At 35.4% G+C, this 18906-nt stretch overlaps 1 protein-coding gene across 1 annotated transcript in view; it reads right to left on the bottom strand.

Annotated features, from left to right (window-relative positions):
* The window catches only part of TG (thyroglobulin), a 369651-nt gene that overhangs the window by 252170 nt on the left and 98575 nt on the right, over positions 1-18906 (bottom strand). The window contains exons 23-25 of the mRNA XM_074202133.1: positions 14137-14253; positions 11473-11588; positions 8135-8243 (exon numbers count right to left, since the gene is read on the bottom strand). Coding sequence (XP_074058234.1) covers positions 8135-8243; positions 11473-11588; positions 14137-14253 — 342 coding nt within the window. The remainder of the gene's footprint in view (positions 1-8134; positions 8244-11472; positions 11589-14136; positions 14254-18906) is intronic.

The following is an 18906-nucleotide window of genomic DNA, read 5'->3' as shown; positions in this document are numbered from 1 at the left end:
CTAGCATTTGAGGTTTTGAACTCAGATTGTCCTAACTCTATGTCCAGTGTTCTATCCATGGTTCCCTCAGAAGAGGAATACAGAAAACTATGGAAGGATCTATATAAACTGACGAAAAGTGAAGTAAGCAAAGCCAGGCAAACAACATAAATAATAGTAACAATAATGTGAATGGATAGAATGACATCAAACTGAATGTTATGAAATTAAATTATAACATGTAAATGAAAGTTATGAAAAGATCCTTTTGCAAGGGGGGGGGAGAACCCATGGGTTATGGATCATTGCAAATAATATGCAAATTTGTCAATAGGTTAACTGGTTTTGTTTATTTTTCTCTCTTTTTCTTCCCCCTTTAAAACAATTCTTTGTTATGAGACCTCAAGGTAGAATGTGGCAGATAGAGTACTGGACTTGAAATCACAAAGACCTGAGTTCAAATTCAGCCTCAGACAGTTGCTGGTGTTGTGACCCTGCAAGAATCACTAATACAGATGATAATAGTACCTACTTTATAAGACTGTGGTAAGGTTCAGGTGAGATAACATTTGTAAAGCACTTTAATATAAATGATTCCTATTATGATTTAGACATTATTAGGTGGCACAGTGGATAGTAAAATTGTGAGAAAAAAGAAGTCAAGAAGACTCAACTTCTTGAGTATAAATCTGACCTTAGACATTTATTAGTTGTGTGGCTGTAGTCAAGTTACTTCACCTTGTTTACCTCAGTCTCCTCATCTACAAACTGAGCTGGAGAAAGAAATGGCAAACTCCTCCAGTTTCTTTGCCAAGAAAACTCCAAATGGAGTCACAAAGAGTTGGACACAACTGAAAAATGACTGAACAACAACAAATTATTTTAATAAGGGATAGTTTTCTATGAAGGGAAAGGGGAATAGCACAGAGGAAGAAAACCTAAGCAGCATAAAAATAGAGAATATTGATAAATTTTTAACAAGGTAAAGAGGCAATACGATACAGTGCAAAGAGAACTGGATTGGAGCCAGAATAATTTTGTCCAAATGCATTGGGCCATTTGTGATGTGTGTGTTCTTGGACAAGATCCTTAGCCTCTCTGGGCCTCAGTTTCCTCAATAGTAAAATGAAGTAGTTGAAAGACATAACCTCTAAGGTCATCTTTCTCTAAATCTAAGATATGATGATTCTATCCAGTTTTCAAGAGGAGGCTGGATGAGATCACTTGCTTAAATAAAATCAATTAGAAAATCTCCCACCTTAAGATTCCATGATTATGGGATTCTAAACTAGAATGTAAGCTCCATGAAGGCCGTGACTACTTTATCTAAATTTTATATCTACAGTGTAGTGCTCAGTGTTCTATATAAAGCAACTACTTAATGAATGCATCAAGAAAAAGATATAGTCTAGATTTTTTTAAACACCTTAAACAAGTTAGAGAAAAAAATCAGAACTGTCCTATCTTGGGGGAGAGTTTAGACCAGATGACTTTCCAGCTCTGAGAGACTATAATTCAAATTTTAATCCCCCTGGTTTTCCCCTTGCCCTATGGTTTACTTTTTTTCCCCCTCCTCATTTTGCAAACTATGAATATGAAGTACCCTTTACTCTGCTCACATCAGTTCTACACAAATGTTCCCTCAGACTGGTTCCTCAGTCTGGTTTTGAAAGGTTTCTCCCCTCCAGGAGGGTGATAAAAGAATTTCCTTACGGTTGACTGCTCCTAGGCAAAATCTCGTGTGTTTGAGCTTGGTTTATAAGATAAAAAAAAGTATTTGATCTATTAATGTTCAGTAGTTTCACTTGTGTCCAACTCTTGACTCTTTAAAACCCATTTCGTATTTTCTTGACAAAAATACTAGAGTGGTTTGCCATTTCCTTCTCTAGATCATTTTATAGATGAGGTACTGAGGCAAACAGAGTAAAGTGACTTGCCCAGGGTCACATAGTAAGTTTTGGAGGAAGTTTTACACTCATGTTGAAAATATGAGACTAGGACTTTGGAAAGAAGTTAAGTATGCTGTCCTGGTTATGAGAGTGATCTATCTAGAGTGATAATAAGCATAATGAGTACTTGCTTGTTGATTAGAATTGACTTGGACTTACTTCATACAATTTGAAATGCCTCCCATTCCTTAGCTCTGCTGCAGAGAACCTCTTACTTCTTTCAAGATTCAACACACATGACTTTCCATACAAAGCATTTCCTCCTCTTCACAACTTAATTTCCTCACTCCCTAAATTTCCTCATATTTATTTTACATTTATTCTTTAAATACTTATACTAGGGGCATGTTATCTCCCTCTTGGGAGCAGAAATTTTCATTTCTGTCTTTGCATACCAGCACCTAGGACAGTTCTCACACATGCTAGTTGCTCAATCAATGCTAGTTGATTAGTTGATTGATTCAAGGCTCAACCTCACCATGTAGTCTTGAGCAATTGATTTCCCAGCTCTCACCAATGATTTCCTCATGCACTAAAGGAACATAATAAGATTTTTAGTTCTAATTGTTATTCAGTTCTGTTTGACTCTTCCTGACCTCATTTGGAATTTTCATGGCAAAGACACCGAGAAGTTTGTCATTTCCTTCTCCAGTTCTTTTTTACAGATGAAGATATCATGGAAAACAGGATTTAGGTACATGCCCAGAGTCACACAGATAGTGAAATTGTGAGAAAAAGAATTCTCAAACTGTAATGGAATATAATCATATTATTATAGTAATTATTAATTATATAGTACCTTATGGGATGCAAAACGACTTGTGAATATTATCTCATCTCACAACAACCCTAGTTGAAAATCAGAGAGGTAAAAAAAGAGACACCCTAGCCCAGCAGTCACAAAGCTGATATGTATCTGAGGCAGGTTTTAGACTCAGGTCTTTCTGCTTCCAGGTCCAGCATATTATCTGTTGTGACACTTAGTCATAATGGTGGAATTTAAGATTATGTGACTGGTCTTATGGGAGAGAGATCAGGTATTAGAAGGGACAAGAAAAGTCTTTTAAAATACTATAAGTGCTACTATTCCACATAAACATGAGAACAATCTTTCCACTTACTATAGAGTTGGCTAACACTCTAGAATTTAGTGTTAGAGTGTTTCCCATGTCCAAGTTCTAATGACTTTTTTCTCCTATTTTCCCATCAGAACAGAATCAAGGGAGCAGCATTAGCTGATGACCTAAATATGCTTCCCCAGACAGAATCTGATCATACAGTTTTTTATTATAGTGCTAATCATTTTGCTAATAAACAGTATCAGGGAGAGAGGGACTGGTAACAACCAGGTCCTGTTCATATACCTTATACATATTTTCTACTCTCATTCCCTGATATATTTCTGACTATTCCCATAATACACCATGGTTTCCTAAGCCTTGGTCCTATCCATTCACAGTCACCGTATGGCTTTCCTCTCCTAGATCTCTGTTCTCATACTCACTCTCTTATCCTCTCCATCACTAACCACAGACCCAAAACACACACACACACACACACACACACACACACACACACACACAGAAAGCACATGTGTAGAACCTGAATACACTCTCTGATTTTCCTTCCATGCTCACTTCTCCCAGCTCAGTCTCCCCAAATACTAGCTGGTTTATACTAGTATTGGAATTATCATTTAAATGCTTCTAAAATAGCAGATATTTGCTTTCCCTTGAATCTACCCTCATCATATGGTTAGTGATGGGATCAATCTTGGGTTAAAGTCTTAACTGTGTACCAAATTCAAATGCAATGTTGATTAAACACCTGCTGTGAATACGGAACTAGGTTAAGTCATCTCCATTTTTCTTTTTAACCCCAGGGCAGTCTGGCACAAGGCATAATCCTTGGAGTACCTTACTTCTCCAATTCACATTCCAACATAATCAACAGGCACTAGCCTCAAGGAAGGTCATGTTTAGCAACAAATGTCACATATTTTGCCCAGAAGAGATTAGCTCTATTTCATTTTGAGAAAGTAGAATGACTATTCTTGCCATTGTTCCTAAAATGGCACATATTCAACAAATATATATTCCTTCTATGATCTCAGGGCAGTCCAAATCTTGCTGGACATCAGTTTCTTCATATGTTGATTGAGGAGGTTATACACAATGAACTCTCAGGTCCCTTTCAAATCTAAACCTTTGTTCCTCTAACTAACAATAAGAACCAAAAAAAGAAGTTTAATAAAATTTTGCATTTATAAAATCAAGAGCAAAGGCCAGGCTGTATTTTTTAAAGAACTTTTTTTTTTCCTACCAAGAAAGCAAAATTTGTACTCTCTTGCTTACAAATGCTGTACTTAAAAAAATCCATCAGTAAAACTAATCAGCATAAAAATACTCAAGGAACAGCTCCAGGGTTCTGTTACCATGGCATTCAGTCTTAGAAATGAGAGATTTGAAAGTCCAATTACACAATGCCCACACCCTAGCATACTCTGCCAAAGCAGAAGAGAGTAACCAGGCAGCAGATAGACCTGACAGACAATATCTTACCTGATCCCTACCTGAAACATTAGAAAAATGAAAATATAAATGGAAATTTCATAAATTATGACCTTTGATATAAGCCAAAAATGGTCAAATGAGGACACAGGTCTGGAACACATAAGTTTATTATTTACTTTGCTAGCTACTACTCCCAGAGCTTAGTCTGATGTGGGGGGAAAAGAAGAGAAAGACTTAGAATTCAGAGGTTTTTCCCCCTTTTTCAGTCAATCAGTCATTTCTGACTCTATTACTCCAAGAACCACTGCACACCAGGCTCTTCTATCCTCCACTATCTCCCAAAGTCTCTCCAAGCTCATTTTCATTACTTCCATGACACTATCTAACCATCTTATCCTCTGTGATCCCATTTTCCTTTTGTCTTCATCAAAGTCTTTCCCAATGAATTCTTCTTCTCATTATGTGACCAAAGCTTCAGTTTCAGTGTCTAACCATCAAACGAACAGCGTCAATTAATTCCTGTAAGTATTGACTGATTTGATCTCCTCACTATCCAAGGGACTTTGAAAAGCCTTCTCCAGCCCCACAATTCAAAAGCATTGCTACCATGTCTTTCAACTTTTCTTATGGTTTGATTGTCACAGTCATACATTGCTATTGGTAAAAAAAAAAAAAAAACCCATAATTTTGAAGCAATCTTAAAGGAGATTGTCCAATTGTATTAATTTTTTTAAAGAAACATAAAGATGAATCATAATAACCCATGAAAGTTATCCAAGGTCACATAGGTGTAAATCGTGGATTCATTGTTCTTTGTATTCCTGGTATAAGTTGAAGTGAAAGGCAGGGTCTGTCTTTGAGGGTCATGATGGGCTCTGTCTGGAGGTAGAGACTATAATTAATTGACATATAGCGATAGATATGATTTCAGCTCCTACCTTGATTAGAACTGAGAAACAAGACAATAGCAAGGGTTGGTCAACATTGTTGACCTTTCCTTGAAGTTTGGAACACTTGCTCTGGGCCTCTTGAGACACATCAACACTTCAGTACTGCAAAGTTTTTTGCTTTTATCCTGATAGTGATGAAAAACCCTTTTCTCACATGGTCCACTTTCCAGAGTCTCTATGGCCAAAAAACTCATCACCTCATCAATGATTTGGACTCAGAAGTGAGGCTATCAAATATGAGTAGGCTGGCCCTGAAGAACACACTGTCACCTCCATATCCCAGTCGAAGAGGTCTTTTATTTCATCCTCAAAATAATAACTCACATTTCTAAATTACTTGAGATTTCATGAAAACACTTTTGTCTCAATGACCCTGAGAAATAGACAGTCACAAGAAGAAACAAATCTCCATTAAGCGCAAAATAAGTACTAGGAGCCATGCTATGTTTTATAAATATTATCTTAGTTGATCTTTCCCAAATCCCTAGGAGATAGAAGATATCACCATTCCCATTGTACACTTGAAGAAACTAAAGCAGATAGAGATTAAGTAACTTTCTCAGTCATATAGTTAGATGAGTGTCTGAGGTCAGATTTATGTCTGAACTCAGATCCTCCTGACTCCAAGATGAACACTTTATCTCCACTGTGGTACTATCTATATGATAAAACTGAGAAGTAGAATCACTTATTCAGAGTTACCTAGCTAATAAATATTAGAGTTAGAAGTAAAATCCAGATCTATCTTATATCTAAATTGAGTTATTAAATGCTTAGTATTTGCTAGACATTGGGCTAGACAATGGAAATACAAAGAAAGACCCCTTTAAAGGGGCTTTAATATGCTTACATCAAATGATAGAAAAATTTTTTTCAGTCATTTCAGTTGTATCCAACCTTTTTTTGACCCCATTTTGATTTTTTTTTCTGTTCATCTTACAGAGGAGGAAACTGAGGCGAATAGGGCTAAGGGACATAAGCAAAGGTCATATAACTATCAAGTTTCTGAGGTTAGATTTGAACTCAGATCCGACACTCTATTCACTAGCTGCCATGCAAGAAATATTAGAGCTTATCTAATGCAAATTATCTCAGTTACAGATGAAGAAAGTCAGTCTGTCACAGAGTGGCAGAGGTGGAATAATGCATATTGATAAAAATACATGCATTTATTCTGTATGTCTACATCAATCAATCAGTGTTATTATTTAGCATTATCACTGTGCTAAGCACTGGGGATATGATGAAAAAAGGGAGATAGACCTCGCCTTCTAGGAGGGCATACCAATTTTTTCCTTCCATCTTCAAATAGTACCTTCAATGAGGTTACTTCCAGTGAGGTAGTGAAAATAAGTAATTATAAGCATAATTACTTCTATTCCTATAACTCATTATGACTTATGAAGTTCCTCACAAATTAGAGTTTGAGTGTTAACTAACCATTTTCAAAGTCAAGAGATGGAAGCTCAGAGCTATTAAGTGATTTTTCCTAAGATCTCACAAAATCCCACTATTTTAGAATTGAAAAGAATCTCAATGGTTAAATGGTTAAATTTCTCTACTGAGAAATGATCATTCAATCTAAGAAGACTGAATTGATCCTGTATCATTTTCTTATTGATTCTATTTACAATTTTTGTCCCTTAACAGCATAAGTCATCATTCTTTGCCTCTGAACTTAGATATGAAATTCAATTAGTTTATAATGAATTAAGTTTAAAAATTCAGCTCTCTTTCTAATTTCCTGTTCTATTCTGATCTCAAAAAATTCAGTTGTTTTTTTTTTTAAAGAGCTTTGGTTTAAACTTTGAGTAATGTGTCTGAACATAAAGAACTTTGATGGTGTATTTTTACACCACAAAACTATCCTTCAAAGATGTATTGACTTTCTAACCAAAAGATCTGATTCATTATCTCTAAACTTTGTAGTCTTAATCACAAGGAGGAAGGAGAGATCATTGTTGGATCCCCATTACTAAACTTCCAACCAATCATATTTTTTCCTTTCACTTTAAGCATGTAACCAATCATGTTGACTCCAATTCTATGATCATTTATTCAATTCTATTTTTGTCTCTATTCCCTAAAATCTAGAAAAGGAAATGTATCTTTTTGCTGAGGATCACTGGCATAAATGGAGGTAAGTCATTGCCCTTTTATTATCAGGTAGCATACCTCTATTAATAAATGATAGCTTGTTCAAAGAAACTTGTCACAGTTTACATTTTTGTTAAATTTCAATCATGAGAAACCTTTTCCCTAGAATTTAAGTTTCATAGGAATGGCTATACCCAGGGCATAGTGTCCTTGATCTAGAGCTGATAGGGACTTTAAAGGTCATTGAATTCATCTTTACAAATAAAGAAACTGAGGCTCAAAAATGTTAAGTGACTTCCCTAGGGTCACACAAATACTAAGTATTTAAAATAGAATTTGTTCTCAAATCTTCTTGACTCTGAAGCAAGAACTTTCTCCACTGGACCATCTAGCTCAAGGTCAAGGAATATGTATTGTGTCACTTTATCTACTGTTGCTCATACAAGTGGGTCTTTGATAAATATTTATTTATGACATGGGAAACTCACATCTCTCCTGCATCCTTCTGACTTTTTACACAAAATCATTCTGTTTAGAAATGCAATCTAAGTGAATTCAGCCCTACTTAAGAGTCTCTCTAAAAATATTGCAATACCAAAAACATGAATCACCTGCTGAAGCAATAAGGCATCCCTTCAAAACATACCCTTTTTCAAATATACAGTCACAGAAGTTTTATCATCATTCTTCACTTTAAGAAGACAATTCAGTTGTTCAAAGCTAGTGGCAGCAGAATTTCCCAGGGCATCTTGTTCCTGTGGAAAGAAAGCGTCTCAATAACTGGTCCTCTAGTCCTTGGGCAAGGTTTTTCCAACTACTTATTCCTTTCCTTCATGGGATAGGGAGGCTAGATAAGATATCCTTTAAAGCAAAGAAAAAAATGCAATCTTGTAGGATAGTAAGCCCCAGTCACAGGAAATGTTGAAGGAGAAATCGTCTCGTAGGTATTATTTAATTATTTCATATGATGACTGGGTAAAGAACATTTAACAAATAAAACAGAAAACTTGAGAAGAAAACAATCCCTCAAGTATTTGAAGGACTACATATTACATAGTAGTGCAGCTACCCAATTACTATTGGTGTACAGTGAAAGTTGAACTACCTCCTATTTGGGATACTAAAGAGTGAAAATTCTTTAGTATGGGTTGGATCTCTGGAGGTGGCACATACTCAAACTACTATCACCATTTCAAGAGCAAGGACCACTGTTTTCTAGCTCCTTTGTACCTTTCCAGGGTTAGCTATAAGACAAATAGGAAGGTCTATCATACTTCTTTGCTTCTTCCTAATTCCCATTTTCCTAGGTTATCCTCTCCTTCCCCATGGATCCAATTTCCTTATGTGACAAGTTTTAGGAATACAAAGACTAAAATGGACGTTTCTTACCCTCATAAAGCCTATTCTCAATTGGGGAAAATAATTAGCTAGCTAACTATCTTTCTAACAAGATTTTCAGTCATTTTTCAGTCCAATCTGACTCTTTGTGATCCCAATTAAGATTTTCTTTCTTCCTTGGAAGCAGTGGGGTTATTTAGGGGTTTTCTTGGCAAAAATAATAGAGTAATTTTTCATTTCCTTCCTCAGCTCATTTTACAGATGAGGAAACCAAGTCAAACAGGGTTATATGATTTGCCCAGGATCACACAGATAAGTAAGTGTCTGAGGTCCATTTTCAACTCAGAAAGATGAGTCTGCCTGACACCAGGTGCCTAGCTACCATCTAACTATATATCTACATAGAGAAAAATTTTTAGACCTAGCTATATCTATTAAAGAATACTTGCAAATGTATGTATATAAGTGTGTATATGGATATGTATGTATATGGTATGTACGTGTTTGCATATCACAGAGATACCTTCCAAATATGAAATTGCATATACATATATATATATACATATACATATATATAAAGATATGTATAAACACAAAGATATGATATAGAGAAGGATATGGCTATAGATATAACTTTAGTCATAAACATAGATATAGCTAAAGGTATGGTGGTAAATATTTGAACAATTAGTTCTCTGAAAATATAGTACATAACATACTTTAAACTTAATTTTCTACATGTCCTCATTACTTTTTCTAAGTCTAGAAATAAAACAAAATCAAGATTTGATTTATTACATTTTCCAATTACTGATGTATAAATGTTCATATTGAAATATTAATAATTTATTCTACTGAGCCCAGTACAAGCTGACTATAGCATACTGTTGGCTATATAGATATGATTTCCCCAATAGTATATAAAGTTCTTGAGGTTAGACATCTTAAGAGGCAGTTAAGTAGCGCAATGGATAAGAGAGCTAGACTGGAAATTAGAAGACTTGAGTTTGAATATTGCCTCCTAACTGCTTAATAAGAGGACAAGAACAAGGGCTGAAAAATGGCACCTACCACTCAGGATCGTTGTGTGGATAAAATGAGATCATATTTGCAAAGTGTTTTGCAAACCTTGAATAAATGTAGCTCTTATTTGTGCATCTCCAGGGCCTATCACATAGTAATTACTTAATATCACAGAACTTCAGAGTTTAAAGAGACCTGAGTAGTTAATAATATTTCAAGTTTTGCAAAATACTTTTCCTAAACAATTTCTCTTTACAACAACTCAGAGTGGTAGATGGAATTTACAGGAGAAAACCTGAGACTGAGTAATTAAGCAACTTGTTTAGGGCCATATAGTAAATAAGTTCTTGAAATTATAATTCAAACCCCAGTCTTCCTGACTACAAGTTCAATGTTCTACCTATTTACAAATGTTTGTATGTATATATTTATAAATGTGTGTATATATGTATATTTATATACACATATGCACACACATATAGTCATATATGTATATAAGTATAGACAAAATTTATTCAAGGGAACTTTGGTGAGGAGTGGAAATTGGGGAAGGCTTCCTGGAGGAAGTAGAATTTGAACCGAGTCTTGAAAAAAATTAGGGATTTCAAGAGGCAAAGGTGAAAAGGGGGTACATTCAAGGCACGGGTCAGGGAGCTCAAATATTGTTTTCACATATTTTGACCTCTTACAATATTGTTTGTTTTTGTTGATGAATACTAAATTTAGAATTATAATAGATAGATAAGCATTATTTTAGCAAGAACTGCTTAGAAGCACCTATATAAATGCAAAAGTGTGAGTCTTTAATAATGAGAACTTCTGACATTATTCATACCGGTTGGGGGGATATTTGTGTGTCCTTGAAAAAATGCATGGCTCTAGATCTATGATTCTATGTCACAACAACATATATTCAAATACCCCCCTCAAAAAAATTTCAATGGAATTTCAAAATATAATTATTCTAGTGGTTTTATATTTGTGTTTATAATACACATGTCTATGTGTGTATATATATATATATATATATATATATAGTTCATCTAGTAATATATGGTAATACATTCTATGGTAATATATAATCATATATATGATTATATAATGCAATGCTATATGTATATATTGCATATGCCATTATTTTTAATATAGATTATATAAGTATATTTTATTAATATATGAGATTAATACAATATAGCTATTTATAAATTTGTTTTATAATGATTATATAATAATTATATTAATTTAGTTTTATTTTATTTTATTTCTCTTTAATTAGATCTGTATCTGTCTATCTGAATTACCTCCTTTGCCTATATTAAGGGTTAATTCTTGTCTCTACCATCTACCAAATAGTAGAAGACAAGGATATAGCTCACAGCAGGTGCTGACTATATCTCATAAACTAACTTTATGTCTGTGATGCTCCCAAGAGATTTAGTCAATAGATGAGCTCATATGAGCAGTCTCATTTCACATGGTAATTTCCCTTTTAGGGTTAAGTCTAACAACCTGATTTCCTTACTGGGTCAAGCCAATTTCTCCAAATTCATAAGTGCCATGAATTATAAACAAAGAGACCAGCAAGAATCAATGTGAGACTGCAAAGTAACTAACTCCACTGACCTGACTGGAAGCTGCACAATCAATGTTGATATCTGTGCCAGTGTAGAAATCACATACAACATCAGATCCAATTCCAGCCACTGTGAGGAAGGTGCAAGCCTCATTGTCAGAACAATCTAGAAACAGCAAGAGGAAAAAAGACAAAACTCACAATTATAATACTGATTATAGTCACAAACACATTAATCTTCTTTGAGTCTCACTGCCACCCTATGAGGCAAGTGGAGCAAGTATTCCTTTCTTCATTTTTTTTTGTTCACAATCTTGCAAACATTGCTGGCCAGGAGGGAAGCCCTCTTTGTCTTGGATTTTTCCCTTTACGTTCCCAATAATGTCACTAGATTCTAGATTCAGAGTAATCATTTTGCCTGTAAGGTCTTTGCAAGGATTTGCATATCATCTCTAAGAAATAGATTACGATGAAGAGAGGTGATTTTTATAATTAGAGGTAGCAATAGTAGCAGCAGCACTAATAATGATAATAGTAGTAGTATTAGTAATACATCACTAGCAATAATAGTAGTGGTAGTTAATACTTGTGGTAGTAGTAAGTAGTAGCAATAGCAGTAGTAGTAGTAATAATATTATTGTTTAAGTAATAGTAGTAATACTAGTATTATTAGTAGTAGTATATGTAGATATTTGATCCCCCCATATTGGAGGATACAATCCACAGAATTCCCAAAAACAATTACAACATTTGTAGATAAAATTACATTTGTAGATTTTTCTTCTCAGAAGTTCAAAGTATTTCACTTTTAAATGATTCTCCTGTTTCTGAGTATAAATATCCAGGATTCGGCACAATTAGCACATCTTGATGTTTTAAAAGATTACCTAAGAAAAGCCTCCCTATCAGGTATATACAAGTTTGTTGCCAACTTCCTTCCTGCCCTACATCCCACTCCAATTCTCACACCTTGTTTCTTAGCTATATAAGCATCTTACATCTTACATCTTACCTTCTATTGAGCTGACTTCTTTTCTGATTTAATTGTTCCTTTTTGCTATATGAGGAAATGTGACATTTTGGAAGAAATACTAGATTAAATGACATTGGGTTAAGTTGCATCTCTTCGCTGTGATTCAGTTTTGCCATCTAAACAATGATAGGATCCCTGAATCCCAGAATTCTGAGTTCTAACTGACTTGTTGAAGCCAGAATTGATAGCAAATCCACTAAATGAAAGGATTCAACAAGAGTTGAACTGGACTTAGAGCAGACTTGACCAGAATGTTGGGCTGGATATCATAAGCTTCATGTCTCCTACAGAACTGAAAAAGATTCCACCTCTACCTTTATTCTTTGTTCCTGAAGAGGACCATGACATCAGGGAAGTGATGCCATGACATGAACGTAAATTGGATTTAAGTGAAGGAGGGCTGTGGAAAGTCACCAACCTCCCCTTCTTCTCCAGAGTCATCTGGGACTTTTTTTTTTAACAACGTTGGACAATAAAGGTTAAGGTACAAATTCTCTAGGAAAGTCAACTAGGGAACTCAAAGGGAAGTCAACTAGTGGAACTCAAAGCATTAATGGCTCCTTTTTGAGTCATTCAACCAGTTCTGAATCAACTGCATTTTATATTACTATCAGGTTCACCCCTCTCTTTCTTCTCAAGTATGACCTAAGAGACTTTGTCTGCTAATCTATCTTGAAATCTTATCAAAAACTGTGGTTAGTCTAGCATTAATGTGTAATTAATAAAGTCATGTTGGCTCTTTGTGATTACCACTTAATTTTCTACATGTCTAATAATTTAATAATGCAATCTAAATATTTTCCAAGAATTCAAATCAACCTCATGAATCTATTATCAACAGATTTCATTCTCTCTTCTTTAAAATAGTGACATTCACCTTTGTCTAAATCTGAAGGGTCTTCCCCTTTCTCCAGTCTTTCAAAGATCACTGGAAGTAATCTGCCAGTTCTTTCAGAATGTTGGAATATAGTTCATCTGTATGATGCTAGGTATTCATCTATCATCTCCATATTTATTCTGAATAATACATCCCAATTAGTCGTTTTTGTGCTAGTATTTCCAACCCAAAGACTTTTCCCCTTGGAAGAAGTACATAATAAGACCAAATTTCAAACCTTTGTCTTCTGAATCTACATCTAGGTCTTTTTTTACAGCTTTCTAATAAATCCTGTAGAGCTGGAGTTGCTGATTTTTAATTTGGATTGAGTTTTTTGTTGTTTTGGTTTTGTTTTGTTTTGTTGTCATGGACCCTTATGGCAATCCAATAAAGTCTATGGATCTCTTTACCAAAGGAAAAATAGTGTATATATAAATAATCAAAGGAAGAGCTAAACTTCAGTTGGAGGTTAGTGAAAATAAAGATATATTTTTCCCTTATCTAAATTCATGACACCCCTGAAATTATTGATGAATTTCATGGAGTCTGGGAGTCCAAGGTTAAAAAACCCTCTGTCTCTCTTGAGTTGTATTTCTTATCTCCCCAACCACACTTGGAACCAACATTAGGAGAACCATTGTTATCTATGACAGCAAGGTTTGAGGTCTGATGACATATACATTCTTCAAAGATACAAACTTAGTAACTAGGTCATTGATTTTTTAGTGTGGAAAGTATAAAATAATCCCCATGTTATGCCCCCCACCCACCCCAATCTCCCCTCAGGTACAACATTTTTCTTACCTGAGAGGCACTGCATCAGTGGAAATTCTCCTTTCACAGTTTTAGATTGGATCACCATGGCATCCTTTACATTGAAGATAACCTTAGATTCCGGGGCTGGATCAAATTTCTGGAACACTACAAGTAAAATATGGACTATTGAAATTTTCATGTGCAGAGGATAAATGCTCAATAAAGGAAGTAATTGGGGCATTCAGTCAGGAAATAATTAATCACATCAATTGTCCTTCCTCAGATCCCTGTACTGGGAATGTAGATATTGTTATGTAAGTACATCTAGTTTTGTTTGTTTCTAGGCATCTAGTAGACCAGTAGCACCAGCCACACATGAAAGAGAGAGGCAAGAGTGTGTTATGGAAGAACCCTGGGCTTGAGGAAAAAGACCTGGGTTGGGATGCAGGCTCTGTCACTTATCAGATTTAAGACTTTGGAGAAACCACTTTACTCATCAAGAGTTGTCCAAAAGAGGAATGAATTACTCCATGAATTATAATTTCATAACTGGCACTTTTTAGAAGAGATCATAAGTCTTCTTGCTGGGTAAGTTGTGAATGGAATTAGTGCTCAGGTAGACTCAGGTCCACCTGAGATTCTCTCAAAATTTCCTGGGCCACAATTTCTTTAATTATAAAATAGGAATGATAATTCTGACCCTAGGTGTTTCACATGGTTATTATTAATAAAAAAAGAAAATGAATGACAACTGTTATTTATGGAGTTGTCTTAAGTTTACTAAGCATTTCCCTCAACACAAACCTATTAGTGCTTGTGTGCATGTGCACACACACACATACACACTCACACACACATGCACACATACACACATGCTTCTTTCTTACCATTTTTATGTTTCAAGAATCTATGATTGCATCAGTGTGAGAGATCAATGTAGTTATTTCCTCCACTGATGCTATCTTAGTAAATGGCCTTTTGAGAGTTGTCTTTACCAAAAAAAATTCATCTCCTTGTATCTAATCTGATTATGAGATTCTGTTGCTGATGTGTGTCCTTCATTCTCAATGAAGACCATAGCATCAGGGAGGTGATGCCATGACAAGCAAGTGAATTGGATTTGAGTGAGGCGGTGCTGTGCTAAATTACCAGCCTCACTTTTTCCTCCAGAGCTATCTGGGTCCAGTGGCCAGATATGATTCAGGATAACTGGAGATTGTCCTGGATACAAGGCAATCAAGGTTAAGTGACTTGCCCAAGGTCACACAGGTAGTAACAAAAGTCTGAGATCAGATTTGAACTCAGGTTCCTCTTGGCTCCAGAGCTGGTGCTCTATCCACTGTACCACCTAGCTGCCCTCATCTGACAAGACTAATCCTTAGACAATAGATATACAGATTCTCCCTGAGCCTGATCTTGAAGCCTTTATGAGCTTGGCTGGAAGTGCCTTGTGATTCATTTCCTTAGTCTCTGAGGCCTAGGGTCACCTCTACCACAAAGAGGCACTGGAAGAGGAATTTTAGCTCTAAATGAGCTTGAGATAATATTCCTACAGGCAAGTGAGCCTGAAAACAAAACCAAAAAAAAAAAAAACCCTCTATAAAGAAAATCATCAGATACTGTACTGTGTGCTGAATTAGTCTTCCAGAATGCAAATTCTGTCAGTTTAATTTACCATCTGTTGAATTTCTGTAGCTTTAATTGTACTTATGTGTATCTTGGGACTGAACCAGAAGGTTCTTCAGTGTCAACACTCATTATATTGGCACTAGAGAACATCCAGAGACCCACGTGTCTAAGTGTCTGGGAGTCCTTTGATTTAAGGGGGACAAGAGATTTTACAGTGGGTTGGTTAGGAGAGTATAGGGACAACTAGGTGGTGCAATGAATAGAGCACAGACCCTGGAGTCAGGAGGACCTGAATTCAAATCTGGCCTCAGACAATTATTACCTAGTTGTGTGACCTTGGGCAAGTCACTCAACCCCATTGCTTTAAATAAATAAAAAAAATTTTAAAAAGGAGAGTGAAATGCAACAAAATGCTACCTCCTCCTACATGAGGCTTATCTTGATGTCCACCAGTTGTTAGTACCCTTCCCCAGTTCACTTCATAAACTTGTATTTGCTCAATCTATATTTTTGTTTACATATCTTTTTATGTACCCCTTTCCCTGCAAAGAATCTAAGTGACTTGAGGAAAAGGACTATTCCATTTTTGTCTTTGCATTTCTGGCATCTAGTATAGTGCCTAATAGGTCTTTAAAATGCTTTTTGAATGAATGAATTAATTAATTAATATGAAGGTTAATGATAAGAAGTAAAGGACTGGTGCTTAAGTGTTTCAGGAGAGATCTAAAATAAAAAGTTGAAAATTTCCCATAAGGAAAGTTTCTTCAACATTAGACTAGGTTAAGATGCAATGGCATCTTTTTTATTGGAAAACATCCAAAACAGAATGATAAATTATCCTTTCTTTGGAGATATTTAATACAATATCAGGAAAATAGTAAGCACTCAATAAATATTGGTTGACTGATTGGGCAAGTTACTTTAACACTTTGAATTTTCATCTATAGAGTGAAGAAAATAAGGCTTGCCCTGCATTCTTCACAGGGTTATTCTGAGGACAATGTTCTATAAAACCTTAAAAGGTATAGAAAAGAAGTTTAATTGTAATGGTGGCAATCAGTTCACATTTATATACCACTTAATAGTTTATAAATGGTGATTTAGGTGATACAATGATTAGAATAGCAGAGTTGGAGTCAGGAAGACTCATCTTTATGAGTTCAAATCTGGTCTCAGACACTTCCTAGTTGTGTGACCCTGGGCAAGTCACTTAAACCTTCTTTGCCTCAATTTCCTCAACTGTGAAATGAACTGGAGAAGGAGTGGCAAACTCCAGTATTTTTGCCAAGAAAATCCCCAAGGGGTTAACAAAAAATCAAACATGACTGAAAAATGACTTAACAACAAATACCAGCTTAAAGTTTGCAAAGCCCTTTCAAAGTGCACTGCGTATTTTTACCCTTAGAACGGGATGAACTAAGCAACTATTATTATTACCCTCCATTATACAGATGGGGAAATCAAAGTTCAAAATTGATTTGCCCAAGGCCATATAGTTAGTAAATGGTGGAGATAAGTGCTCTCAAGTCTAGTCTAGTCTTCTTCCTGCTACATATGGGATGAATCAGACAGTGATCGATATTTTTATAAGTCTATTTTCCTAGAGATGTCACATTTATGACTATATCTTCATGAATATTGGTAAAGTTACTCTAAAAAGTAAACATGAGAATAATGAGAGGGTACTAGACTTGATGACTAAAGTTCCTCTGTGTCCCTAAATGTACATGCTCTAGCTTTCTATGTTTTATGTTCTAATATTAGAAGCTCTAGAGTATTTTTTCAGTCCTTTCTAGTCCTCTAAAGTTTTATGTTGTAATATCCTATGTGTTTATGTTCAATTTTGCTTGAAAATTCTAGGTGCTAAGGTAATTTTAGCTCTATGATCTACATTCAGAAGTGTCTACTATTACTGAGGTGCAGTGTGGTACAGTACAAAGAGGGCTGGGATCTAGAAGACCTGGGTTCAAATATTAGTTTTGCCACTTTCTTTGTGACAACTTTGTGACTAAGACACTTAACCAGGAAAGGTGGGCTTCAGGGATTGAACTAGAATTCAGGCATCATCTAACTGAAAATCAAGAGCCAAATTTTGCCAAGAACTTATTTTTGGTATGTATAAACTAAGATAGATAAAATTATTTTAAAATATAACAAAGTTTTATTTAAATGCAAAAAAACCCATCTTAGCTTACTAGGTAATCCAAAAACAGTCAGTGGCTAGAGTTAGTCTCTGAAGAGTTGTTTATTTATCTCTGTACTTCATGATCTTAAAGGTCTCTTCCTGTTCTCAATGTATTATTTTTTAATATTTTTGATTCTATGAATTCTGTTTGCAGAATTGCAAGAAGCAAGAAGGAAAACAAATTTCTGAACAGAGGACCTTGGCTATTTAAGTGGAAATCCACCAGACAGAACTGAGATCAGAATTTAGCCCGGGAAATTTGCATAAGAAACCACAGGATAGAAATTACACATCAATCTTTAAAATGCTCATTCTCAAAACATAACAACCGGCAATAATGGGAAACGTGGTTCTGGTTGTCAAAGCCTAGAGGCAGCAGGTGTTTTGGATAAAACTGTCATTTCTGCTTGAAAAGAAGATTGAGAAAAGCCAAACAGCCTCTTTGCAGAAATAGCAGAACTGCAGAGTTTTATCCTTTAGGCTATATGGTATAATAGAGAGAGCACTGATCCAATAGTCAAGACACCTAGAAAGAGGACTGACCCTGGGGCTAGAGAACCTGGGTACAAATGATAATTGTTACTATATGATCTTAGTTGAGTCTTTAACCTACAGTTATCTCTTCTACATATTGGGGTTCAGGGTTACAACACTCCATCATCTGGAAAATCCACCCCAAATTTTTGTACCCTCCCTGCATGCTAGAGAAGTCTGATTTTTTTCTTTTTCTTTTATAGGGTGTTTGTAATACCTTGTTGTAAAGTTTGATTTAAGTATTTGGTCATAGGCTGTGTCATCTGCAGCTTCTGCAAAACTCCCTCAAAATTCCCATTTAATTTCTTATGCTAGTGAAACCATGATGGGGGAGTTGTAATGTGGAAGTTATTATTGTACTTAGACATCAGATCCTCACTTGTAAAATAAGGTTATCTCTTCTCCTATGACCTGTTTTAGTCCCATCTCCATCTACCACTCACTTGTTGTGTATACCCTAGATAAATCAC

The sequence above is a fragment of the Macrotis lagotis genome, chromosome X, assembly GCF_037893015.1.
Source record: "Macrotis lagotis isolate mMagLag1 chromosome X, bilby.v1.9.chrom.fasta, whole genome shotgun sequence".
NCBI classification, from domain to species: domain Eukaryota; kingdom Metazoa; phylum Chordata; class Mammalia; order Peramelemorphia; family Peramelidae; genus Macrotis; species Macrotis lagotis.
Note: the sequence above shows the minus strand (reverse complement) of the source record. Positions and strands in the feature narration are given on the sequence as shown.